Consider the following 26,950-nt stretch of genomic DNA (forward strand, 5'->3'; position numbering starts at 1 on the left):
AAAAAAAAAAAAAAAAAATCAGCCTCATAGATGCAGATCCAGAGTGTTGGCAAGACTGTTGCCGGTGTTCAACTGAGAGACAGCGGGTGGGGAAGTGTCCTCTGCATCTCATTATGGCCAACCCAACGAGACATAGCAAGGGGCACTGTTGATGCTGGGATGGAGAAAGGAGCATCCAGTGGGGTGGGCATTTCAGGCAGAGATCTGCCTGAGCGAAAGCTCAGAGGCGTGAGCACCCACTCAGGTGTATGGGCATGGGAAGGTGGAGTTGGTCTGGAATTGAGCAGAAAAAACCCTCCCCAGCCATGCTCAGCTGAGCTGCATGGGAATCGGGGAGAAGCACCAGTGTCCTGCTCCACAGTCCAGGACAGTCCCCGGCTCTTGCTTGGCCTGCGTGGCTCCACTCTGGGAAGTCATCGTATTTAGGGAATTGACTGACTCCTGAGACCAGGCCAGCTTTGAAATGCCTGGCAAACAAGGTCTTGGAATAGAAACAGACTACGTGCTGGGAAGACATCTATACCTGGAGCAGGGCACTTGGGATGTGGTCTCAGCCATGCCGTCGACTTGTTCTGTGACCTTGGCAGGTCTTTCACCTTCTCTGGGCCTCAGTTTCCTTATCAGCTCTGCACCTCCAACAATGGAGAAGACTCAGGTTGGGTGGTTTTCAGTTAAGTGTGACTGGGAGGTGGGGAGCTGTCCTGACTCAAGCCTCCCCCTTCTTGGCTCTGGGTGGGGAACCTCTTGCCTGATGCCAGCCCTAAACCAGCCCATTCGGGGCCTGTCTCCCATGGGCGTCTGATTAGAGTGGCTGCCGGGGCTGAATTTCTCCATAGCAACTAACCCGCAGTGAGACAACAACGGCTTCAATATTTTGATGCTTGGAAGACTTTCATTTAAAACATGCTTGCGGTTCATCAGGGCTCCGCATTCCCAGCTGACGACAGAGGCGTCTGTGGGTGGTGCGAGGGTCAGCTCTATTCCTTGGGGCCCCGCTCACCTGCCGTCCCTGAGAGCAGCTGCAGTGCTTCCCACAGCTGACAGCATCTCCCCAGACCCTTCAGCTGTCCCCATCCTTTCCTCTTCATCTCATAACTTGTTCTGTCGTGAAATTGGCCCCACTTCTCACTCCTCCGGTGTTGGTGGCCCTGCCTTCTCTGTCTCATCATCTCTCCTTCTTCTTTTTTTTTGTTTGAGATGGAGTCTCACTCTGTTGCCCAGATGGGAGTGCAGTGGCGCAAACTTGGCTCACTGCAACCTCCACCTCCCGGGTTCAAGCGATTCTCCTGCCCCAGCCTCCTGAGTAGCTGGGATTACAGGCATGAGCCACCACGCCCAGCTATTTTTTTTTTTTTTTTTTTTGAGACGGAGTTTCGCTCTTGTTACCCAGGCTGGAGTGCAATGGCGCGATCTCGGCTCACCGCAATCTCCGCCTCCCGGGTTCAGGCAATTCTCCTGCCTCAGCCTCCTGAGTAGCTGGGATTACAGGCACGCGCCACCATGCCCAGCTAATTTTTTGTGTTTTTAGTAGAGACGGGGTTTCACCGTGTTGACCAGGATGGTCTCGATCTCTTGACCTCGTGATCCACCTGCCTCGGCCTCCCACAGTGCTGGGATTACAGGCTTGAGCCACCGCGCCCGGCTTTTTTTTTTTTTTTTTTAGTAGAGATGGAGTTTCACTATGTTGGCCAAGCTGGTCTCAAACTCCTGACCTCAAGTGATCTGCCCACCTTGGCCTCCCAAAGTGCTGAGATCACAGGCATGTGCTACCATGTGTGGATAATTTTTTTTAAATCGTATTTTTAGTAGAGGTGAAATTTTACCATGTTGGCCAGGCTGGTCTCAAACTCCTGACCTCAAGTGATCTGCCTACCTTGGCCTCCCAAAGTGCTGGGATTACAGGTGTGAGCCACTGTGCCCGGCTACCTCCTTTTCTTCTCCCCACCCTTTCATATCCCAGACTCTCCCCTGTTTTCCCCATCTTCTGCCTCTCCACACACCCTACAGGACCTCATATCTCTGCCGCCTCCCTCCCATCTGCCCTCTTTCAGAGCATCTGTATTCCTAAACCACAGGATCTGCCCTACAGGCTGCTGGGACCCTCTTTAGTTCTGATTTGCTAACTTCCAACCTCCTTTCCATTCCTCCCTGGACCAAGGCCTTTGTGTGTTTCCTTGGCTCAAGCCAGTGAGAGGTGAAGCCATTTCTTTCTCTTTCTCCCGAGTCTGGTCCAGCACAGCCCAGCCAGATGCTCTGTGTCTGGGTCCAGCCCTGGGCTTCTGAACATCCCTTGAAGGGCTGCTTCCCTGCCCTCTGCTCTCCAGCCCAGGCTGAACCCTGACCTTAACTTTGGGTGTGGTCTCTGTTCTCTGCTTGAGCAGGGCCTTGCATCCTGTGGCTTCAACAGTTCCAGCTATAGTTGTGGTGGGGCCGGCACCATTAAATCCAGCCCCACACGGACATCCTGCACTGGAGCCTTCAAAGCTCCTTGGGTTTCCCCCATGAACCTCTCAGATGACTCCTTGGCTGCCACAGATGTCCAGTCCAGTGATTCCTCCACATGCAGAGGTCTTCACAGATGACCTTCTCTGTGTCTCCCTGCAGAGACCAACTGGGTACTGGCAGCCAGCTCCTGTGCTTCAGGCTGTCCTGGGTACAGCCTTCTGTCCCTGAGAGCTCCCTCATCTGCTCCCTCCTCTGCCTATAACCCCTGACATGGTTCCCCACCCCTGCTCACCTCAACTAATACAAAAACGACCAGAGGAATGAGAAACCAAGCAGCATCTAAACTGGAAGAAACTGCATTGCTGGAATCAGCACTGCCCAGGCTTGGGAACACTGTATCTCCTTCCTCCACAGTGCACTAATGGGAAAACTGAGGCCACAGCACAGAAGGGACCTCCCCAACTCACATATCAAGGTGGGAGTGGAGGGGCTGGAACCCAGTAGTTTAGTGTCCAGGTCAGTCCTTTCCCTTTGACTTATTACTGACATTGGGACCATCCTCCCTCCTTTGCAGCCATCAGCCCCAACCCATTGGCTCAGCACTGGGGTTCACCTGGTGAGGTGAGAGGCTCTCAGAGCTCACGGTCTGGGAGCAGAGGGAAGTCCCAGGTTCTGGGGTCTCTGGTTGTGTATGGAAGGCATGGGAGGGATTAGGGGACAGTCAGGCAGGAGTATGGAGCTCTCTGGATCCATAACAACTTGCTAGGGTGCCAGCTTCTCCAGCTAAGGTGGCAGGCCTGGGGGCTCAGGGGTGATTAGATACTGCAGGATGGGCTATGGGGTCCAGGCTCCCAGATTCAAAAGAAGTACCATTCCTTCTCCTGTCGAGACAGGGTATCTGGGGGGCCATGGCCCAGCAGTGCTGAGGTTAGAAGATGCAGAGTAAGGGAAAACCCAGAGTGGCCAGAAGGGGCCATGGCCTCCAACCCAGAACAAGCCAGAGCTGGGAAGCCCCTGTAGGTTTTTGAACCTGACACCTCCAACTCACTTTACAAAACGAGAAATGGAGGCCAGGGAACCTTGTTCAGGGCTATAGAAAGAGGCAGAGCAGGAGCTAGAATTCAGCCTCATTCGTTTACCCTTTGAACAGTATTGGTTGTTCATCTGTCCATCAAGTGTCAGGCACTCTTCTAGGTGTGAGGGATATAGGAGCAAGGGAATCCTACCCCAGCCCATGGAGCTTATAGCCTAGTGGTGGTGGTGGGTGACAAATAGGAAGACAATATACAAGCAAATAAGTTTTATTAAGAATTACCATAAATAAAATAACACAAAGGAATAAATGCTGCACCAAAGAAGATACATACCTGGCAAGTAAGCATGCGAAAAATGCTCTGGCCGGGTCGGCATGGTGGCTGACACCTGTAATCCCAGCACTTTGAGAGGCTGAGGCTGGTGGATCACGAGGTCAAGAGATTGGGACTATCCTGGCCAACATGGTGAAACCCTGTCTCTACTAAAAATACAAAAAGTAGCCAGGCTTGGTGGTGGGTGCTGTAATCCCAGCTACTCGGGAGGCTGAGGCAGAACAATAGCTGGGAGGCAGAGGTTGCAGTGAGCCAAGATCGTGCTGCTGCACTCCAGCCTAGTGACAGAGCAAGACTCAGTCTCAAAAAAAAAAAAAAAAAAAAAGATGCTCCATGTCATTTATCATCAGGGAATGACATCATTGTTGTAAATCAAAACTGCAATGAGATACCACTACCTACTTGTTAGAATGGCTGATTAAAATAATTTACCAGGATGTGGAGGCATTGGGACTTTCAAACTTGGCTGGCGGGAATGTATGATGGTACAATCATTTTGGAAAATCTACTGCAGCTGCTTGAGAAACTCATCATACTTAACTACCATATGACCCAACCCTTCTGCTCCTGGGCATTTCTCCAAGAAAGAGAAAGCATTTATCCACCTGAGGACTTGTTCATGAATGTTCCCAGCAGCTTGATGGATTACAGCCTCACCACTGAAAACAACCCAAATGGGCATCAGTGAGTGAGTGAACAAATCATGGTACAGTTAAGAAGGAACGGACTGATGATATATGCAACAATATGGATAAATCTCAAAATAGTCATGCCACGTGAAAGAAGTCAGACTGAAGCAGAGTACATCCTGTATGATTCCATTTATACACAAGTCTAGAAAGTGAAAACGAATCTGTAGTGCCAGGAGCAGATCAGCGGTCACCTGGGGATGGGGAGTTGGGGGAGGAGGGATCATCAGGGGCAGGAGAAAACTTCTAGAGGGGATGGGTCCTTGTTGACTAGCTTGGTTGGGGTGATGGTTTACAGGTGTGTATATATGTCAAAACTTACCCAACCGCGTGCTTTAAAGGGGTGTAGTTGATGGAATGTCAATTGTACCGCAGTAATGCTGTTTAAAAAATGGAGACTCTCCCCACCATATAACATAAAGGATGTGATAAAGTGACTGGGTGGCTGCAGGAGGGGCCCAGGGGTGTGGCCCTGAGCTGAGAGCTGAGTCATGAGAAACGAGCCACCTGTGCGTCTGGGGTATAGAGTGTTCTGGACAGTGGGAACAGCCAGCACAAAGGATTTATGGGAGGAATCAGCTTGATGAACTTTTTTTTTTTTTTGAGATGGAGTTTCACTCTGGTCACCAGGCTGGAGTGCAGTGGCCCAATCGCAGCTGACTGCAATCTCCACCTCCTGGGTTCAAGCAATTCTTCTGCCTCAGCCTCCTGAGTAGCTGGGATTACAGGTGCACATCACCAGGCCTGGCTAATTTTTTTTGTATTTTTAGTAGATATGGGGTTTCACCATGCTGGCCAGGCTGGTCTTGAACTCCTGACCTCAGGTGATCTGCCTGCCTCAGCTCCCAGAGTGCTGGGATTACAGGCGTGAGCCACTGCACTCAAGCTTGGCATCTTTGGGTGGCCAGAGTGAGCCAGGGAGGCAATGGCTCAGTGTTGTGGGTTCACAGCCCCAGCAAGGAGAGAGAGGGTGGACTAGACCCAGCAGTCCATATTGTGGAAGGCAGTGGGTATCCTCTGGACATGCTTTCCTGGCCAGGCTCAGGGTTGGCCCTGGGTACCCCTGTCCCAGTCCCAGAGAAGGCCAGAGATGCAGAACTCAGAATCTCAAGTGCAGGATGGATCCTCAAAATGGAACCATGCCTGGACCTTGAGTGAGCTCCTTATTGCAGAGGATGAAGATGGCTGGGTGACAGGTAGTCTGGCTGGAAAGCCACGGGTAAGAAGAGCATAGTGGACCAAGGAGGATTCATTGACCTGTTGGAATAGCCCAGATTTCCTAGGGTTCCTGGCTATGAAATGCTAAGTTCTAGAGATAAAATGAGACTGTCTTTTGAAGTCTTCATCCCTGACAGGACGCAAGGTTGGGATTAGAGCAGTCACTGTGGCATTGGGATTTGGGATTCGGTTGTATATGTCAAGCCTAGGTCACTTTATCTTCTGTTTTTATGGCAAAATGTGTGTCTTCATTTAGAAAATATCAGATGCATCCTTAACTTTAACCTTCTACTTAGATGGAAAGAACACTCCAATTAGAGCCACCAAACATCTAGGTACAAACGAAGGTATTTTCATGAAATTAACTGCTGGAGATAGTGTTATTGGAAGTGCCTTTAATTGGCAGTATCTGGATTCTTGGCCCAGCTCTTCCCCTGAGGTTCTGCATGGCTGTGGGCTGGTGGCACAGCTCTGCACCTGTAAAATGAGGATGCTAGGCTTCACCTCACAGGCTCTGCCAATGAGGCTCCCAATGGCCTTGCAAGGCTCTGTTGGCTATGAGGGCCACGTCCATTCCCTCACTTGAATGGGAAATACTTCTTTTCTTTTGGTTTCCCTACCCCCTCCAGCATCTAAATAGCCTTCCCCTCATGAATATGCATAAGCGGGCCAGGCCCTGACAGTTGCAGTGACAAAAATGCCATCAGGGCCAGGAATGGGGTGGGTATGGTGGTGGTAATGGTGGTGTTGGAGCTAGGGTTTATTGTCAGGGCTCATCTGGCACTAGGTATCTGGATCAGAGCAAAGCACAAGACTGTCTTCCTCGGCAGGGCTAAGGGAACCATCTGAGTTAGAAGCTGAGGGAGTCCACCCTTCTGCATTTGCGCCCCTGTCTTCTGTGTCTTTGGTTTCTTGCCCTCTCAGTGCCTACCCTGGCCGGTCCTCCCCTCCGTTACTCCCCAAGGTGAGAGACTGGGGCCTGAGGAACTGGGCTCTGTGTTACAGAATCTGCTTGTGCCTCTAACTCCTGGTTTCCCATAGCAACTGGGAGAGGAAGGCAGTGCAGGGCTAAATCATCCCATTTTGCAGACAAAGGCTTAAAGTCAGGGTCAGGTCTCACAGAGAATGAGGGGCACATGCCAAGCTTTCTCATTTTGATCTGAGCTTTCCCTGTGATCACTCAGCCTCCTGGGAGCTTCCAACCCCAAGGGTGAGGAAAGGGGGAATAAGTAGAAAATTATATGTGTCCCCTGGGCCTTAGAGGACCAGATTTTCATGCTGGTTGTGTCACTGACTGGCTGCTGTCTGATCTCAGGCAAGTCTTGGGTCTCTGAGCCTCAGGTTCCTCATCTGTAGAATGGTAGGGCTAGAATTGTTTGTCTACTGGAGGGAGTGGAATGATGTCACTGTGGGAAACTGTGTGATTATTCCTGGGCCAAGGAGCCATCACAGAAGCAAACCACAGGTGTGCCACGGTCCCCACTGTCCCTTTCCCTTTTTCCCCATTGAGAGAGGGGAAGTGGAAAAGGGGATGCCACGGAACCAGCCCCAGCACGTCTGGGGTTGGGCTGTGTGGGGACTGCCCCTTGCAAGGAAGAGAGTTCTGGTATTGACTGTAGGTGGGCCACGGAGGGGGCGTGTGATAGGCAGTGCAAGGTGAAGGTGAGCAATCTTGTGGCCCAGAGCCCCAGGCAATGCATATCTAGATTCTTGGAAAAATCCATGTTGTGGGCCTGGTGATGGGTGGTACTGGATGGGCCACCTGGAGAATGTGACCAAGCCCTCAGCTCCATGAGCTGGAGGTGAAGCCTCCCTGACATGGGACAAGGAGACTCTTTACTCTGGAGTCCTGTCAAGCCAGTAGAAGCAGAGACCCCAGGGTAGGAAGAAAGGCTTTCCTTATGGCATTGGAGGTTGTGCCTACAGGAGTGTAACCAGGCTTTGATCAGCGTCAGAGTCAATCTGTGGTCAAGACCAGGGCTGTGGGTGAGGTTCAGCTTGGAACTTCATCAGAGCCGGGTCAGGTCTCAACAGGGTGAAGTACATGCTAAACCTATGTCCACAGCAGAGGTCACCAGGATGAGAATTAGCATGCAGGAGACAGTCACCAGAAGGTGAAAAGCAAAATCAATAACCAGGACATTTTTACAAATGAGTGTGATGTGGCCTCCACAGTTCCTGTTGGAGGCATGTCCTACAATGTGGGAAGCAGGGCAGAGACTTCAAGCCAAGCCTCCAGCTCCCCTCTTTGCCTGAATGGCTCCAAAAGGAGATATTGCTGCTGCTGCTTCCGTGTGTGTGTGTGTGTGCGTGTGTGTGTTCTTGTTGTTTCTCAGGGGACAGGCCCATTGTTGCCAGAGTGAAGATGTAAAGGCTGAGTGTGGGAGAGAAAGCATGTTGGGGATTTGGGGGGTGGTGCACAGAGCAGCGGAGAGACAGGGATGGGCGGAGGGGCAAGGGAGTGTGAGAACGCCAGAGAAAGTACAAGAAAGCAGAGTGAAAGGGAGCAGGAGGGAGAGAGGGCCACACACATGCACGTATGCACACAAGCACGGACATACATGCACATACACACACACATGCACACATGTGTGCATGTACAAACACATGCCCACACATGCCTGTACATATGCACACACACATGCATGCACACATCCACACATGCATGCACACACTTGCACGTATGCACGCTCACACATGCATGTACACACATGCACATGCTCATGCATATGCATGCACACATGTACACATGCATGTGCACACATGCATACATGCACACATGCCACATATGCACACAATGCACACACATGCAGGTACACACATGCACACACTCACACGTACATGTACACCCATGCACACACACATGCATCTACACACAGGCACACACAAGCATGTATGCACACACTCACACATGCATGTGGATACACGCACACACACATTGCAAGGGAGAATGGGGAGGGGAGGGAGAACACCCTTAGGTAGCAGAGGGCTGGAGAGATCCTGAGGACAGGATGCAGGGAGACAAAAGAGAAATTCGTAGAGAATGAGAGAGACCAAGAAAGAGACATACCCAGTTAGATAAAGTGAGACCCGGAGAAGGGATAGAGAGAAAGACCCTGGGGTGAGAAGAGAGCAAGGCAGTGCATATGTGTTCCACCCAGAAAGGGGGATGGATATGGCAGGCAGCACCGGAGAGCCTGGGAGAGGCCAAGAGAAATACAAGGACCAAGAGAGACACAGACCCATAGAAGGGGATCCAGAGAGCTCTAATCTGAGTGGGACAGGGCCAGATATAAAGCATGAGAGAAGCACGGTGAGACTCTGGGAGAGAAAGATATATTTGATCAGAAACAGACAAAAGACCAAGAGCCAAAGATGGAGCAGGGTTATACTGGTGATTAGGAAAAGAGATGAAAGAGTCCTGGGCTGTGCAGGAATAGGCATGCTCAGGCCTCCAGAGCCCTGGGAGACCCCACTGAGACAGGACTTATGGTGCTGTAGAAAAAATGGGAGCTAGGATGCGCTGAGCACCTGCTGCATACCTGGCTCTCTCAGCATATGTCAGAGGCATTTCTCATGTTTTTCAGAAAACTGGATTCCAGCAGAAGGGAGGTTGTGTCTCGCCCTGCACACAGTAGGTGTTCAGAAATCTATTCACTGTAGATTGAATGCTAGAATGAACAAATGGATAACTCTGTGCTTGAGTAAGTGAACCAGGAGACAAAGAACTCAAGGTGGTAATCAGGCTGATCCTGATGACCTTACTCTGGAGCTGGGCTAGAATGTCATAAGGGCAGACAACAGCAGGATTGAAACCAAGAGTGAGTGTAGGGCATAGCACCAATGCTCCTGCTGCTGATGGTGGTGATGGTGATACCGTGATGTGATAGCATCTCAGTCTGTGCTTTTACTGTGTGAGGGGAACTCTTATAAACACCTTACCTGCATCCTCTCATTTAATCCTCACAGCAATCCAATCACACAGACACTACGATGATATCATTTTTTAGATGAGGAAACTGCAATTGTATTGCTTGCAGATGGCGGGTCCAAGATTGAAAGCCATCCATCAAACCCCAGAACTGAGCTCTTAACCTCTATAATTCGGCTGCCCCAAGGATAATACCACCTTATATTTGTTTATAGCACCTCAACTTCTGTAGTGTTTTCAGATGCACTGTATTATTTGTCCCCACAGCAGGTTGCTATAAAGAGCTATAGTTATTGTTGTTTAAAAGATAATAAAGCAGACACAGTGGTGGAGGGTGTGCAGAAGCACAAATCTCGCATGCAGCAGAGAATCTGCACTAGAACCTGGTCAGGGCTCTGCCCGGTATGCCATGCTGCCTACAGGTATAAACCAGTTCCCAGATGGAACACGCCAGGCTCAGGAAATTGTCTGAATATGTGTGGTGCCTGGATGGAGTGTGGGCAGCCAATACAGGATGTCCAGGGCAGGCTATCAGGGTGGCAGGATTTCAGGACTCTTGAAATAGTATATCTGGTTTTGGATCCTGGCTCTAGCCAGTGACCTTGGGCAAGAATTACTCAGCTACTCTGTGCCTGTTTCCTTGCCTATAAAATGGAGAGAATAATAATTGTACCTTTTTTGTATTGTTATAAGAATCGAGTTAATATTTGTAAAGCACTTATAATAATCTCAGTGTGTATCATGCATTAGATAAATGTTGTTAATTAAATCAAATAGATAAATAAAATGAGCCAGGAGGAGCTGTCCTAGCCAGAACTGGGGTCTGCTCCATTGAGCACAGTGAATCAGAACTCTGGACAGCTCCCAAAGCTTCAGATCCGCCATATTGATTCCTTCTGCTAGGTAAAGTTCTTTGGCAGTAAAATGGATCTCAGCCCTTTATTCTTATTCTCATAAGCTTAGAGATTGTCCTTAACATCCTTTGATGTCTGTTCTGTGAGGGAGAGCACAAAGTTCTTCACCAGAAAGACACATCTGTTTTCGGGCAAACCGTGGGGAGGAGAGCACGCATACCTATGGGTTTGTCTGAAGAAATGTCCTTTTGTAGGATGAGGGATGGTACCAGATGTGTGTATCAGATGTATGGTACCCAGGGCTTGTGTTCGGTGTGGTTGTGGAATAATAGCTCCACTGATTTCTCCCAGAGGAATCACTGTGCTCAGACAAGGAATGAACAAGGATAGAGACAGGGTTAGGGGGAGGAGTGGGAGAGAATGGAGGCATTAAGAGGGTCATAAGGTTCAAATGGGGGCTAAGGCTTCCATACAGCTCAAAGCTTGCTTAGATCCAGAAGGTTGCTTCTCCTCCAGTTATTCCAGAGCTGTTTCTGCAGCACACAAATCCTCATCCACTCAACTCCTGATGGCAAGTTACTTATCATGTGAAGAAATCACCATGATGGCTGTCATCTATGAGCACCTCCTCTGTACCAAGACCTTTACATCCATCATCTCATTTAATCCTCACAACAACTCTGTGGCTAGATCCATTTTACTGATGGGAAAATTGAGGGTCAGAGGAGTCATTAACTTAAAGAACAGCTGCTTGCAAATGACAAGGTTTTGCCCTTTTTTCCCACACATATTGACTTTCAAGAGGTACTACTCTCAGTGCTAGGAATGGTACTTGCTATGGAGTTTCAGCCTTTTTGTTACTTTCTTTTGCTGTAGCATGTGGAGGCCCGGGAGGGCCCCTTCTTGCAATGACAAATCTCTGACAGTCTTGTAACCATCTAGCTACAGACACCTTCAAGAATTGAGGTCTACCTCACTCAAGGAAGAAACAGGACAGTAGAAAATGTCCCTCAGACAGAAGTTCCTGATAGGGATGCCTATCCCTAGCCACACCTGCTCATGCTTACCTCTGCTTCTTCCCACAGAGGAGATGGCTGAAGGGAAGAATGCCATCCTCATTGGGATGAGCCAGTGGAACTCCAATGACCTCGTGGAACAGATGGAGACCATGGGGAAACTGGAGGAGCATCAAGGTGAGATTCTGCTTCTCTCATGACCAGGGCGTGCACATAGGTGTATTGTAGGGTGGGCTGTAGGGCTGGTGGTTGAGGCTGGGACTTGGGTCTTCTGTGAAGAGTCCATCTGCCTGGGTATCTTCCTCATAGCATCCCTGAATTCCGCCACCTACAGGAACTCTGATGGGGACTTCTGTGGGGTTTTCTATGGCAGAACAACTCCAGGGTACTTCAACAGAGCTTCCTTTGTCCATAGAATGACCACCCCAGTGGCATGGGTCATTCATGACAGGTGCCTGGGTCCAAGCTGCTTGGACTGCTAGGTCTTTGGTATTGGAATCTGCTGAATAAGGAGAGTGGCAGCTGAAGGAGACTTTGAGCAGGGACAGGAGCTGAGGTCTAAGGGAAGAGAGGACAGCAGTGAGAATCAGAATTTCCTTTGGCTGAGTTGTTGAATAAGGAGTATATGGCTGGGGATTAATCCAGGAGGCTTTCTATGGAGAAGAGTTTTGACCAGGAGTTTGATCAGCCTACAAAGCAGGCTGATTCTCTTCTGCATCCATCTTTCCAACTGTTTGGCTATTGTTCATCACTAACAGGTTTGTTGAGCACCTACTGTGTATAAGTTCTTGGCAGGAGTGACCAAAGGTGATTCATCTGAGGCCTCTGTCTTGTGATGTGTGACACAGTCTAAGTCAAGACATATGGGATCAGGCTTAAGCTGAGGGCTGTTAGCTCAGAGCGGAGAGGCATAACTTTCAGGAGGCAGGAGAGGGGATCCTGGAAGGGCTCCTGACAATGAATCAACAGGACAGGGCTTTAAAAGGCAAATGGACAATGTGGCTGAAGAGGTCATAAAATCTGAGCTAACATACGGGGAAACTGAGCCTCCGAGATCCTCAGCTGAGGACTGTGTTTGATTAATGTTGCAATGGAGTGAGAAGAAGAGCCAGGGCTAGAACCCCATCCAGGATGCAGGGTGCTAACCTCTGTATCTGTTTCCCTCAGGTTGGTTTCTTCCATCCCTCCCTGCACACCCCACATACCACACCTCCTGCTTTATTTCTTCCTCATCTCTCCTTCCTCTCTTGCTCCCATCATTTGTAGTCATGCTCTGGGCCAGAGTTGCCAAGTGGGCAAGGCCATGCTCTCAGGAGGTATTGGTGAGATAGTCCTGGCCCAGCCCATGAGAACAGCCATCTTGGCAACTGTCTTGGTGGTGACCACCTTGCCCTATTCCTGTTTCTTTTCTCATGCCCATCCCTGCCTCCTTGGTTCGGAGCTCCCCTCATGCCAGAGCACCCATCCTGAGAAATACACAGGCCTGATGTGGTCATTCCATCTAACCAACAAAGAACTCAGGCTCAGAGAAGCCATGTCTTGCCCAAGGTCCTCCAAGCTGGTGGCAACATCAGGCTCAGATCCCTGGTCTTCTGATTTTCAGTCTAGGGGTACACCTCTCATACTGGACTAAGGCTTGGCACAGTTCTGTGCCCTAACAAAGTCAGGCTCGAGGAATCATGAGTCTTAAAGGAAAGGCACCCTGTACCGCTGTCCCATCCATAAAAAGTATATGGGGGGGCTCTGAATCTGTCCCCCAAGACCAGTCCAGAGACAGCTTCCCAGTGTTCATAGCCATGTATCTGCCAGTGCATCCTTTGCTGCTCTTTCCTTCATGAGAACCCCAGAGGGGACCTAGAAGGGGTCTTGGATCTTAGGTCCTGCCCCACGACAGTGCTTGTAGCCTGGAAAAGACAAATCTGGATTGGTACCACCGTTTGGCCATCCCCTTCCCATTCCCCACCCCCACTTGTCTGCTAAAGAATGTATGACTCAGACCCAGTGTGAGCTAAGGGCAGTCAGTCCTGTGAGCCAGAGGCAGAGTAAGCGGGGAGGGCACGGGAGGGCAGGGGACAAGGAAGCACAGGGGAAGGTCCAAGAGAGAGGCAGAAGCTACAGTATTGGACTCAGAGAGTCCTGAGTTGGAACTTCAGCCATGCCACTCCGTAGCTCTGTGGTCAGGAAAAGTCCCATCACCTCTCTGGGCTTCCGTTTCTTTATCTGCAGATTGGGGGACTAGTGAAAAAGCTGGGAGGATTAAATGAGATGATATTTACAAATGCACTCCATAGCAGGTCATTCTTATAATGATGGAATGGGGAGAAGCATGACCGGTCTGGCACAAATATTTCCTGGTGCTTATGCGCGATTGAATTAATGGCAGTGCTTTCCTGAGTCCGAGGGTTGGTGCTGTTTCCTCCCAGTACAGAACGGAGAGCAGGAAGAAGAGAGGAAAGAGGGCAAGAGGAAGGCGAAACCAGTGGGATTTCCAGCTCCTTCTGAGTCCCATTCTCGTGCGGATTCATGATGTGAATTCTCATAACAGGACAGAACACACACATTCAGCTCAGTAATCATTCATGGAGCCATTATAGGGGCTCGACCCTGTGCTCAGTGTGGGGGAAACAAAGACAAGCAGGATGGCCTTGTCACTCTTTAGAAGCTTGCAGCAGAGTGGAAGCGACAGATCAGAGCCAGGGGTTACTATGCAGTAAGACAGTTTGGGTGAAGGCTCTGAGAGGCTCTTGGGGAAAGGAAGATCCGTGAACTCTTCCTGGAAAGGGATGCAATCAAAATTCATGGCATAGACAGAGCGTATCCTTCTGTCTTCTTCAAGTTTCCTGCCCTTAGACACAGGGCTTATTCCAGGGGCCTCCTGTCATGCTTGGCACCGTGGCCAGTCACACTCCCCATGCATGCTCCACCCACCAGTGACCACTCCCTGGTCTGTCTCCAGCCAAGATCTTTCTTCTGGGCTCCATACTCATATTTTTGGTAGCCTCCTGTTAACCCTTACCTGGATGTCCTAAAGACTCCTTATGTTCCACAAATTCCAAATGGAGCTGACCTTTTTCCTTTTAAGCCTCAATTCTGTTTTGTGTTTCACCTTTTCTCTCCCTAACCATTTACGTCATATGTTTCATTGGCGCTTTCAGGCTGCTCGCATTCCTCCAGTTCTCAGGGGTGCTAATTCTGCTCTGTGTGTGTGTGTGTGTGTGTGTGCGTGCGTGCGTGCACAACTGTACTTCATGGGTTTTGTTTCTCATTTGTTATTGTGAACTCATCTTGGTCACACATACCTCTCTCCTTTTTTGGGGGAGTCTTGTATGCCCTAGGTTGGGAAAATATCCTCATAGAGACCAGCCTTGTGTTCTTTTTTGCCGGGCCTGAGTGTTTCACTGATCTTGAATATTTTATAGGCTAAATTTATAGTTTAGAGTTTCCATTCTCCATGGGTGGTGTAAATTTAGACCCTACACGCAGAAGTGGCACAGGCTTAGGGTTTTAATTACTCATGTGTGAATTTTCTCTCTCACTGCCTGTGAATGGTTTCTTTGCTGCTTCCGCAAAGAAGGTTCTTTTTTTAAGTTCCTGTAAGGATGGAATAGCCCATCAAGGATCTCTGCTATGAAGTGGGTGCCACATAGGCTCCTTGCTGTCCGCAGGCTGAGGTCAGGTTGGTGGAGTTCACAATGTGCCTGACCCTGGAGCTTCTCCCTTTATTCATCCGACGCACGAGATTCTCAGATCTCCTCTATCTCAGCTTCTGCTTTTGTCTCTAGGTTCCTTTCTTTGTTCCTGGCACTGTGTATTATACATTTTTTATTTTAAGCTTGGTTATATATTTATCTTTTTTGGCAATATATTGTCCAGTACATATATATATATATATATACACATATATATATATGTATGTATATACACATATGTATGCATATATTTTTAATGGAAAGGGATCCTTTAGCACCACCTGAACACCCAGAAGTGTGTTGTTATTACCATTGTTTTACAATTGTTCAAATATTATTATTTATTACACTATTATTTTGCAATTATTTGCCTGTTATTTTTATTTAACATTTCTTATTGTGGTTAAAATATGCATAACATAAAATTTGCCATTTTAATAATTTTTATTTTTTTGAGACAGAGCTTCACTTTGTCACCCTGGCTGGAGTGCAGTGGTGTGATCTCGGCTCACTGCAACCTCCACCTCCTGGGTTCAAGCGATTCTCCGGCCTCAGCCTTCTGAGGGGCTGGGATTACAGGCACGTGCTATCACGCCCGGCTAATTTTTGTATTTTTAGTAGAGACAGGGTTTCACCATGTTGGCCAGTCTAGCCTCAAACTCCTGACCTCAAGTGATCCACCCACCTCGGCCTCCCAAAGTTCTGGGATTACAGGCGTGAGCCACCACTCCTGACCCATTTCAACAATTTTTAAGTATACAGGTCAGTGGCATTAAGTCCATTCACACTGCTGTGCAACCATCACCACTATCCAGCTCCAGAACTTGGTCATCCTCCCCAACAGAAACTCTGTACCCATCAAAGAGCAACTCCCCAGCTGGGCACAGTGGCTCGTCCTTGTAATTCCAGCACTTTGGAAGGCCGAGGCAGGTGGATCACCTGAGGTCACGAGTTTGAGACCAGTCTGGCAAACATGGCAAACCCCGTCTCAATTTAAAAAAAAAAAAAGAAAACCAATTCCCTGTTCTACTTTTCCCAGCTCTTGATAACCACCATTCTACTTTCTGTCTCCATGAATTTGACTTCTCTAGGTAACCTACGTAAGTGGGATCATACAGTATTTGTCCTTTATTTATTTTTAAAAATTATACTTTAAGCTCTGGGGTACATGTGCAGCTCGTGCAGGATTGTTACATAGGTATACACATGCCATGCTGGTTTGCTGCATCCATTCCCCCGTCATCTACATTACATATTTCTCCTAATGGCATCTCTCCCCAATCCCTCCACCTCCTGCTATCCCTCCCGTAGCTCTCACACCCCCCAACAGGCCCAGGTCTGTGATGTTCCCCTCCCTGTGTCCACCTGTTCTCATTGTTCAACACCCACCTATGAGTAAGAACATGTGGTGCTTGGCTTTCTGTTCTTGTGTCAGTTTGCTGAGAACAATGTTTTCCAGCTTCATCCATGCCCCTGCAAACGATGTGAACTCATCCTTTTTTATGGCTGCATAGTATTTGGTGGTGTATATGTGTCACATTTTCTTTATCCAGTGTATCATTGATGTGCATTTGCGTTGGTTACAAGTCTTTGCTATTGTAAACAGTGCCACAACAAACATACGTGTGCATGTGTCTTTATAACAGAACGATTTATAATCTTTAGGGTGTATACCCAGTAATGGGATTGCTGGAACAAATGATATTTCTATTTCTAGATCCTTGAAGAATCACGACACTGTCTTCCACAATGGTTGAACTAATTTACACTCCCACTGACAATGTAAAAGCATTCCTAGTCTGGCCTATTTCACTTAGCATAATGTTTTCGAGGTTCATTCCTGTTGCAGCATGGATCAGTACTTTGCTCCATTTTGAGGCTGGGTAGCTTTCCGTTGTATGGATACACCACATTTTGTTTATCCATTCATCTGATGATGGATGTTTGGGTTGCTTCCACTTTTTAGTTACCATGAATAATGTGGCTACAAACATGATAAATATCCACCTTATTTCTTAAATCTGTTGTCATTGGAAGAAATAAAACACAACAAATAAAACCAAAGTCTCCTTTAATTATTCCTTCAACTACAGCCCTCCTTGAAGAGTTGATTAATGTAGAGGGTATCTCTAGAGGTAGACGGTATTAGACATGAGTGCTGCAACTTACCTCCTCCCTCACATTTAACAGAAGATCTTGGAGAGCTTTTCATATGAGTATATATAGATTCACTTTGTTCTCTTTGCCTATACTGTAGTATCCTCTACCATAGTTGTACCATAATTTATTTAACCATTCTGTAGTGACAGACATTGGAATCTTTCATTATTATAAGAATGCTTTATGGGTTTAAAGTACAAACATTGAAAATTGCAATAGATACTGTCAAATGGTTTTCCAAAAAAACAGTGCAAATTTATATTTGCACACCAACCATGGATTAGGTTAGCCATTTTACCACAATGTGTTACCAGATTTGATGTTATCAAACTTCAACATTTTATCTAATGGCTGGGTGAAAATGTTTTATTGTTTTGCTTTGTCTTTACCCAATTTCTGGTGAATCTGATCATCTTTTCATAAATGTGTTGACCAATCCTATTTTCTTTTTTCTGATTTTTTTTTTTTTTTTTTTTTTTTTTTTTTTTTTTTTTTTTTTTTTTTTGAGACGGAGTCTTGCTCTGTCACCAGGCTGGAGTGCAGTGGCACAATCTCGGCTCACTGCAACCTCTACCTCCTGGGTTCAAGCGGTTCTTCCGCCTCAGCCTGCTGAGTAGCTGGGACCACAGGCGCGTGCCACCATGCCCAGCTAATTTTTTTTTTTTTTTTGTAGAGACGGGGTTTCACCATGTTGGCCAGGATGGTCTTGCTCTCTTGACCTCATGATCCGCCTGCCTCGGCCTCACAAAGTGCTGGGATTACAGGCGTGAGCCACCGCTTCCGGCCTCTGAATTTCTTAAAGATAATTTATGCCCGTATGCTATTGGATTGTTTATCCTTTTTACTGGATTTTAGGAGATCTTCATGTATATCCTGGATGTAAATTATTAGTCTGCTATGTATTTGAAATATTGCCACTTGGCTGATATTTCTTATTGGTTCTAATAGTTGCTCAGTTTATTCTCTTGAGTTTTTTCTAGTTAGAGAATCACATCATTTACAAATGTTGTTTTTGGTTATTTTTTTTTTTTTTGGAAAAGGGTCTGCTGTGTCGCCCAGGCTGGAGCGCAGTGGTGTGATCCTGGCTCACTGCAATCTCTGCCTCCCAGAGTCAAGTGTTTCTCCTACCTCAGCCTCCTGAATAGCTGTGATTACAGGCATGGGCCAGCACAACTGGCTAATTTTTATATTTTTAGTAGAGACAGGGTTTTCACCACGTTGGGCAAGCTGGTCTCGAACTCCTGACCTCAAGTGATCTGCCTGCCTCCACCTCCGAAAGTGCTAGGATTATAGGTGTGAGCCACCGCACCCAGCCTCATTTACAAATCTTAACAGTTATATTTTTTTGCCAGTATTCAGTCTCTTTACTTATTTTTTCTTTTAAACTGCATTGCATGGGATCTCCAGGTCAATGCAGAGTGACAGGAGTGGTAGCAGGCTTTCTGGTTGGAGCCTGACGTAGTGCTGTGATGGAAATATTCCAATGTTTTACCAATAAGCATGACCCTCGTCCTATGATTCCAGAAATATTCTTCATCAAGTTGAAAACAATGAACTTCTGAAGGTTACGTCTTCTTTCTCATTCCCCTCATTGTTGATTTGTATTCTTTCCCCCTGCCTCCATCTTTCCCTCTCATTTGTAGTTAAGTTCTGCCAAAGGCTTACCTATTTCAATGGTCTTTTCAAAGAAATAGCTTACTTTTATTAATCAGTTCTATTGTCTACCATTTCTCTATTTAGTTTTTATAAATTAACATTGCTTTTATTTCATTAGTTATTTCCTTCTACATTTTTTGGATTTATGTTATTTGTGCTTTTCTAATTCTAGAGATGAGCTTTTTAATCTTGTTTTCTAAATTACACAGTCACAGTTCCCTTCCAAGGGAGGGTCCTAGCAAGGTGTTTACCCATTACCTCTTTTTGGGGGATAATATTTTCTTTAAAGGGGGCCCCCAAATTGTATAACCTTCAGTCCCCACAAAACCCGCATCCAGCCATGTTAGCCACGTTCCACAGGATTTGGATAAGTAGCCCTCCCACTGTCTGTCACGTCTAAGTAGTTCAAAACCTCCACGTTTCTTCTCTTTATCCAAAAAGCTGTTTAGAGCCACATACAAGAATCCTGACAAATAGATTTTTTTCTTGTTGATTAGCAGTTTTAATCCACTCTGATCTGACAATGTGACCCTAAAGTGATAGCTTTTTGAAATTCTTTGTCTAAAACATGGTCTTGGGTGTGTGTGTATATATATGTATATAAATTTTTATGAGTTAAAAAATATGTACATTATCTATACTGTATATGTTGGATTACAAGTTCTCTATCTGTTAAAGATATTATCAATACAGTTTTCTTTCTCTTTCCCTTTTTCCTGTTTTTTATTGACACAATCAAATTTCTTATATGCCTCCTTTTTCTGTAGTTGTAGAAATTTACAGTTTTAACACACATTTAAAAACTGGAATTTTTGGCTAGGCACGGTGGCTCATGCCTGTAATCCCAATATCTTGGGAGGCTAAGGTGGGAAGATCACTTGAGACCAGGAGTTTGAGACCAGTGTGGCTAAGATCGTGACCCCCGTCTCTACAAAAAACTAAAAACTTAACTGGGTATGGTGGCATGCACCTGTGTTCCCAGCTATTCTGTGGGCTGAGGTGACAGGATCGCTTGAACCCAGGAGGTTGCAGCTGCAGTGAGACATGATTGCTCCACTGCAACCCACCTAGATGATAGAATGAGCCCTTGTCTCAAAAAAAAAAAAATTAAAAATAAAAACTAGCACTTTCTACCAGGATTTGGATTAAGTCAGTAGCTCCATCCTCAGCAGGAAAGAACATTTGTCCCCTTTTTCTTCCTTCTCTTCCTAACTCTCCAGCTCCCCTGGCCCCTGTCTATTTGGTTTCATGTTGTCAATTCTTATATCAATTTAATGATAAGTTTTGCTGTTTTACTTTTAGGGAGGGTTTTGTTTTCTCATCATGGTGGCTTTGGCAGTGATAACTCCTCTTCCGCCTCCTCCTCCTTCTCGTTCTTTTTGGGTTAAGTATTTTGAGCTATGATTTGTATTCAGTAAAATTCACCCTTTATAGCAGACAGTTCTCACTTCTACTTCCTCAGTTCCCTGACTTCCTCTTGGATTTGCTTTCTCTTTTCGCCAAAATATCTCCACTAGTAATTCTTTCAGGTAGGGACTATGGATAGCAATTTTCTAGGTCCTTGCATTGCTAAACACATCTTTATTTTGCTTGCTCATTTGAATGCAAGCTTATCTGCCTCTATAATCACATTCCCAACTATTTCTGCAGCTATTCCTCCATGGCCTTCTTGCATTTGTATTGTTGGTGAGAAGTCTGAGATAAATTTGATTCTCATTAATCTGGTTTTTACTCTTCCAGAAGCTTTACGTTTTTAAATCTTCTTTTTTTTTTTCCCAATAGAGACAGGGTTTCACCATGTTGCCCAGGCTGGTCTCAAACTCCTGGCCGCAAGTGATCAGCCCACCTCGACCTTCCAAAGTGCTGGGATTACAGGCATGAGCCACCATACCCAGCCTTTAGATTTTTAAAATACCTATTCCTTGTATTTTGAAATTTCAAGCGATGTTTCTGAATGGGTTTTTGTTGTGGAGGTGGTTGTCATGCTTCGCCTGGTTGTGCCCTTGCAGTACTGTGAAATTTTCTTTTTGTTGTTTCTTCAAGTATTTATTTCTCTGTTTTATCCTTCCAAAGACTTTTCTAACCACATGTCAACTTGTTCTTCTTATTCTTATTTCTTGGTCCTTGGTGGGTTATGCATTTTCTCTTCAGCAGTTTCCATTCTGCAAGTCAGCTCTTCTGTATTTTATTGTGTTTTGTTTTTAGAAATTGAGTCTCATTCTCCTGTCTCAGCCTCCCAAGTAGTTGGGACCACAGGCATGCACTACCGCACCTGCCTAATTTTTTGTAGAAACAGGGTCTCACTGTGTTGCCCTGGTTGGTCTTGGACTCCTGGGCTTAAGTGATCCTTCCGCCTCGGCCTTCCAAAGTGCTAGGATTATAGGCATATGTCACTGTGCTATGCCTGGAGTTTGTTTGTTTGTTTGTTTTTTAAAATCACCTTTTCATTTTCATGTGCTCTGACTGATTCTTTTGATTAGCAATCTGATCTTAATTCATGGAAGCATGGGCTCATGCTATGTTTTTTAAAGTCTCCTTCCGCTTATTTTAGAACATTTCAGAGTTTTCTGGTAGGTTAGAGATGGGTGGGAATAACTACGCACTTAAGATTGGATTATTCAGCCTAAGATAATAGGTGAGATTACAACACAGAGCAGGAGACATCTTGATTCTAATGATCTAAGGAGTTGCACAGCTGCCATTAACACTATTCAAGTGAAGTAGGTCTTGCCAAATTCTTTATTTTACTGAGTTACAGAGTCTCACTCTGCTGCCCAGGCTGGAGTGCAGTGGCACGATCTCTGCTCACTGTGACCTCTGCCTCCCAGGTTCAAGCAATTCTTCTGCCTCAGCCTCCCCAGTAGCTGAGATTACAGGCATGTGCCACCACACCTAGCAAATTTTAGTGTCTTTAGTAGAGACGTGGTTTCACCATGTTGGCCAGGTTGGCCCCAATCTCTTGACCTCATGATCCACCCATCTCAGCTTCCCAAATGCTGGAATTACAGGTATGAGCACCACACCTGGCCTGCCAAATTCTTTTTTTAAAAATTGAGATATAGCCAGGCGCGGTGGCTCAAGCCTGTAATCCCAGCACTTTGGGAGGCCGAGGCGGGTGGATCATGAGGTCAAGAGATCGAGACCATCCTGGTCAACATGGTGAAACCCCGTCTCTACTAAAAATACAAAACATTAGCTGGGCATGGTGGCGCATGCCTGTAATCCCAGCTACTCAGGAGGTTGAGGCAGGAGAATTGCCTGAACCCAGGAGGCGGAGGTTGTGGTGAGCCGAGATCGCGCCATTGCACTCCAGCCTCGGTAACAAGAGCGAAACTCCGTCTCAAAAAAAAAGAAAAAAAAAAAATTGAGATATAATTCATGCCATGAAATCTACCCTTTTGTAAAATGTGCAGAGTTTTAGTTTATTCATGAAGGGATGCAACCATCACCACTGTCTAGTTCAATAATATTTCCTTTTCTTTCTTTTTTTCTTTTAAGATGGAGTCTTGCTCTGTTGTCCAGGCTGGAGTGTGCAGTGGTGCAATCTCAGCTCATTGCAACCTCTGCCACCTGAGTTCAAGAGATTCTTCTGCCTCAGCCCCCTAAGTAGCTGAGATTACAGGCACACGCCACCCCACCCGGCTAATTTTTGTGTTTTTTTAGTAGAAATGGGGTTTCACTATGTTGGCCAGGCTGGTCTCCAACTCCTGACCTCAAATGATCCACCCACCTTGGCCTCCCAAAGTGCTGGGATTACAGGCACGGGCCACTGCGTCTGGCCTGCCAAATTGTTTTTTAAAAATTGAGATATAATTCCCATTCCATAAAACCCACTCATTTGTAAAATATACAATTCAGTGGTGGGATGTATTAATATATTCATGAAGGGATGCGGTCATCACCATTATCTAGTTCAATAATATTTTCTTTCTTGTTTTTTTTTTTTTTTTGAGATGGAGTCTCACTGTGTTGTCCAGGTTGGAGTGCAGTGGCGTGATCCTGGCCCACTGCAACCTCTGCCACCTGGGTTCAAGCTATCCTGTGGCCTCAGCCTCCCAAATAGCTGGGATTACAGGTGCACACCACCACACCGGCTAACTTGTATTTTTTTAGTAGAAATGGGGTTTCCCTATGTTGGCCAGTCTGGTCTTGAACTCCTGACCTCAAGTGATCCACCCACCTCTGCCCCCAAAGTTCTGGGATTACAGGTGTGAGCCACCAAACCCAGCCCGAGAACATTTTCATTGTTGCAAAAAGAAACCCCATACCCATTAGCAGTCACTCCCCATTCTCCTTTCCCCAGCCCCTGGTATTCATATAAATGGAGTCAAACAATATGTGGCTTTTTGTGTCTGACTTCTTTCCCTTAGCATAATGTTTTTGAGATTCATCCATGTTGTAGCATGAGCCAGCACTTCATTTCGTTTTAAGGCTGAATATTATTTCATTGTATGGATATGCCATGTTTCATTTATCCCAGTTGATGGACATCTGAATTGTTTCTACTTTTTGGCTATTATGAATAATGCTGCTGTAAGTATTCATATGCAAGTTTTTGTGTGGATATGTTTTTGATTATCTTGCTGATATGTATAGGAGTGGAATTGCTATATCATATGGCAATTCTGTTTAACTTTTTGAAGAACTGCCAAATTCTTTTCCAAAGTAGCTGCCCCACTTTACATTTCCACTAGTAATGTAAAAAGGTTCCAATTGCTCTACATCCTTGCCAACACTTGTTACTAGCTGTCTTTTTGTATATAGCTATCCTAGCAGGTGTGAAGTGATGTTTCATGGTGGTTTTGATCTTTTAGTCATTTCTCTAATGACTAATGATGCTGAGCATCTTTAGATGTGCTTATTCATCGTTTATCATTTGTTTATCTCCTTTGGGGAAATGTCTAGTCAAATCCGTTGCCCATTTAAAATTTGGCTTATTTGTCTTTTTATTGTTGAGTTGTAAGGATTCTTTAATACATTCTGAATACCAAACCCTTATCAGATATGCTTTCTCCCATTTTGTGGGTTGTCTTTATACTTTTTTTTGGATAATGTCTTTTGGAGTACAAAATCTTAAAATTTTGACGAAGTTTGGTTTATGTATTTTTTCTTTTATAAAAAAAATCATCTGTGCTTTTGGTGCCAATATCTAAGAAACCATTGCCCAATCCAAAGTCATGAAGATTTACCCACGTTTTCTTTGTAAAGTATTGTAGTTTTAACTCTTATATTTAGGTCTTTGATCCACTTTGAGCTAATTTTTGTGTATGGTATGAGGTAGGAGTTCTTTTGAATGTGATTAACCAGTTTTCCCAGCACCATTTATTTAAAATACTGTCTCTCTTCCATTGAATTGTTTGAGCAGGTTTGTCAAAAATCAATTGATCATAGAGATATGGGTTTATTTCCGGACTCTTAGTTCTTTTCCACCCATGTATATATGTCAGTATGCCATACCGTCTTGATTATTGTACACCTGCAGTAAGCTTGAAATTGGGAAGTGGGGGTCCACCAGCTTTGTTCTTCTTTTGCAAGATTGTTTGGCTATTCTGTGTTTCTTGCACTTCCATGTGAATTTTAGGTTGGCTTGTCAATTTCTGCAAAAATGCTAGTGGGGATTTTGATACGGAGTGTGTTCACTCTGTAGATCAATTTGAGGAGTATTGTCAACAATATTAGTTGCAATCCATGAATGTGAGATGTCTTTACATTTATATCAGTCTAATTTCTTTCAATAATGTTTTAAAGTTTTAAGTGTATAAGTCTTACACTTGTTTTGTTAAATTTATTCCTAAATATTTTGGTGTTTTTGATACTAATGTAACTGGAATTTTTTTCTTAATTTCATTTTTAGACTGATTATTGCAAGGGTATGGAAATGTAATCAGTTTTTGTATATCGAGCCTGTATCTTGCAACCTTGCTGAACTCATTTATTAGTTTTATTTTTGGGAGGATTCTATAGGACTTTCTATGCATAGGATGACATCATCTTCAAATAGGTAGTTTTACTTTTCCATTTCCAATCTGCTTTTATTTCCTTTTATTATCTAATTTCCCTAACTAGAGTCTCCAGGATAATACTGAATAGAAGTGATGAGAGCTGACACCTTGTTTTATTCCTGAACTTAGGGGGAAGGTTTTCAGTCTTTTACCGTTCAGTGTGATGTTAACTATGACTCTTTTGTTGTTGTCCTTCGTCTAGTTGATGAAGTTACCTCCTATTCCTAGTTTGTTGATTTTTTTTTTAAAACCATAAAATGGTGTTGGATTTTGCCAGATGGTTTTTTCCAGACATGTATTGAGATGTTCATTGATTTGTCTTTTATTCTATCAATATGGTATATTACATCGATTGTCCTGCTGAGCAGTCTAGAAAAATTAAAAAAAAAAAAAAGAATATTACATCGATCGATTTTCACATACTGAATAACTTTGCATTCCTGGGATAAATTCCACTTAGTCCTTGACAAATCTTGTCATGTCATTATTCTTTTATGCTTGGGGTTTATATATCTCTTCCAGGATAATTTATACTAACAATCAATGAGCTGTCATTTAAGGAATGATTTACAATCTAGGTTCTTCTTGTTCCTCTTGTTCTTAAAGCAAACTTAGTGTCAGCAAGGCCACATTCTTGTTGCCAGGAAGGAAACAGTCACTGCCTGGGTATCCCTGATCAATTTCTCTGCCTCTGTCTTTCCAGAGAGCTATTTTTTCCTACCATTCACCCCCTGACTCTGGTCTATGACCTTGTATCTAGACACGTGCTTCTCAAAGAGTGGTCCCTGGACCAACATCATTAACATCTCTTGGGAACTAATTAGAAACGTGACTTTGGGGGTCACATTTCTAGACCCCTAGACCTACTGAATCAGCCAAGCTCTGGGAGCAGGGCTCAGAATCCACATTTTAACTAGTCCTGTGATTCTGATGCACACTAAAATTTGAGAGCCACTAATCACCATGATACTAAGTTGTTTGAGGGCTCCACAAGTGCACTTCCCTGTACTCTGTTGCCTTTGGTCGCTGAGCTGAATATCGTCCTTCCACATGGTTGGTTTTTATGTAATCCTCAGTAATATTTGTGTGTATGCCAGTTAGTGTTTGCAGTTCCCTCTCAGCCTATCTCTGAGTGATAGGAATATGTCCGTTCACTGAAACCTGCTGTCTTCTAATTATTGGGGAAGGTAGAAAATGTTGCTGGTGCGAGTTGAGCCAGTTGCTTCTGCTTTATTCCTCTTGGGTATTTTCAGCCTTCCATGGTGTCCTGTACCTCAGGCACTCATTGCTTCTCACATTTGGGGACAGATGCTTTTGCTTGGCATAAGCAGATGTTGGGGAAGGACCAAGACACCTGGCTCCTCTACTGTGGAAGCCCAGACAATTGATCACAAGCACTTTCTTTGCTTCTGTATTTTTCACCCATGAGCCTGCTGTTCCTTCTGTGCTGCCTCCATCACTGGCCACAGATCTTTCTTTCTTTCTTTTTTTGAGATGGATTCTTACTCTGTTGCCCAGGCTAGAGTGCAGTGGCACGATCTCAGTTCACTGCAACCTCTGCCTCCCAGGTTCAAGTCATTCTCTTGCCTCCCATGGCTAACTTTTAAATATTTTTAGTAGAGACGGGGTTTCACTATGTTGGCCAGGGTGGTTTCGAACTCCTGACCTCATGATCCAACCACCTCAGCCTCCCCAAGTGCTGGGATTACAGGTGTGAACCACCGTGCCTGGCCAAGCCACAGACCTTTCTTTGCAGGCTTGAGGTTGTGGTTTTCTTTCTCCCGGGCTAGCTTTATGGGCATTGTCCTTTGCAAGTCACACAAGGTTCCACAGTTAGGAAGATCACACACTTGATATTCTACCCTACTGTCTCCATCTTGAAATTTTTAATTAGTTTGAACAAAGGGACCCACATTTTCATTT

General features: G+C 45.5%; 1 protein-coding gene across 2 annotated transcripts in view; it reads left to right on the forward strand.

The window, feature by feature from the left end:
- PITPNM3 (PITPNM family member 3) overlaps positions 1–26,950 on the forward strand; it is a 105,575-nt gene that overhangs the window by 20,427 nt on the left and 58,198 nt on the right. Inside the window, exons 2-3 of one of the 2 annotated variants that reach the window (XM_037742130.1) lie at positions 9,307–9,353; positions 11,590–11,697. In XM_037742130.1, coding sequence (XP_037598058.1) covers positions 11,595–11,697 — 103 coding nt within the window. In that variant the 5' untranslated portion in view covers positions 9,307–9,353; positions 11,590–11,594. The remainder of the gene's footprint in view (positions 1–9,306; positions 9,354–11,589; positions 11,698–26,950) is intronic. The other variant, XM_017538862.2, reaches the window with a different exon arrangement.

Source organism: Cebus imitator, unplaced genomic scaffold (genome assembly GCF_001604975.1).
Source record: "Cebus imitator isolate Cc_AM_T3 unplaced genomic scaffold, Cebus_imitator-1.0 Scaffold115, whole genome shotgun sequence".
Taxonomy (NCBI): Eukaryota; Metazoa; Chordata; class Mammalia; order Primates; family Cebidae; genus Cebus; species Cebus imitator.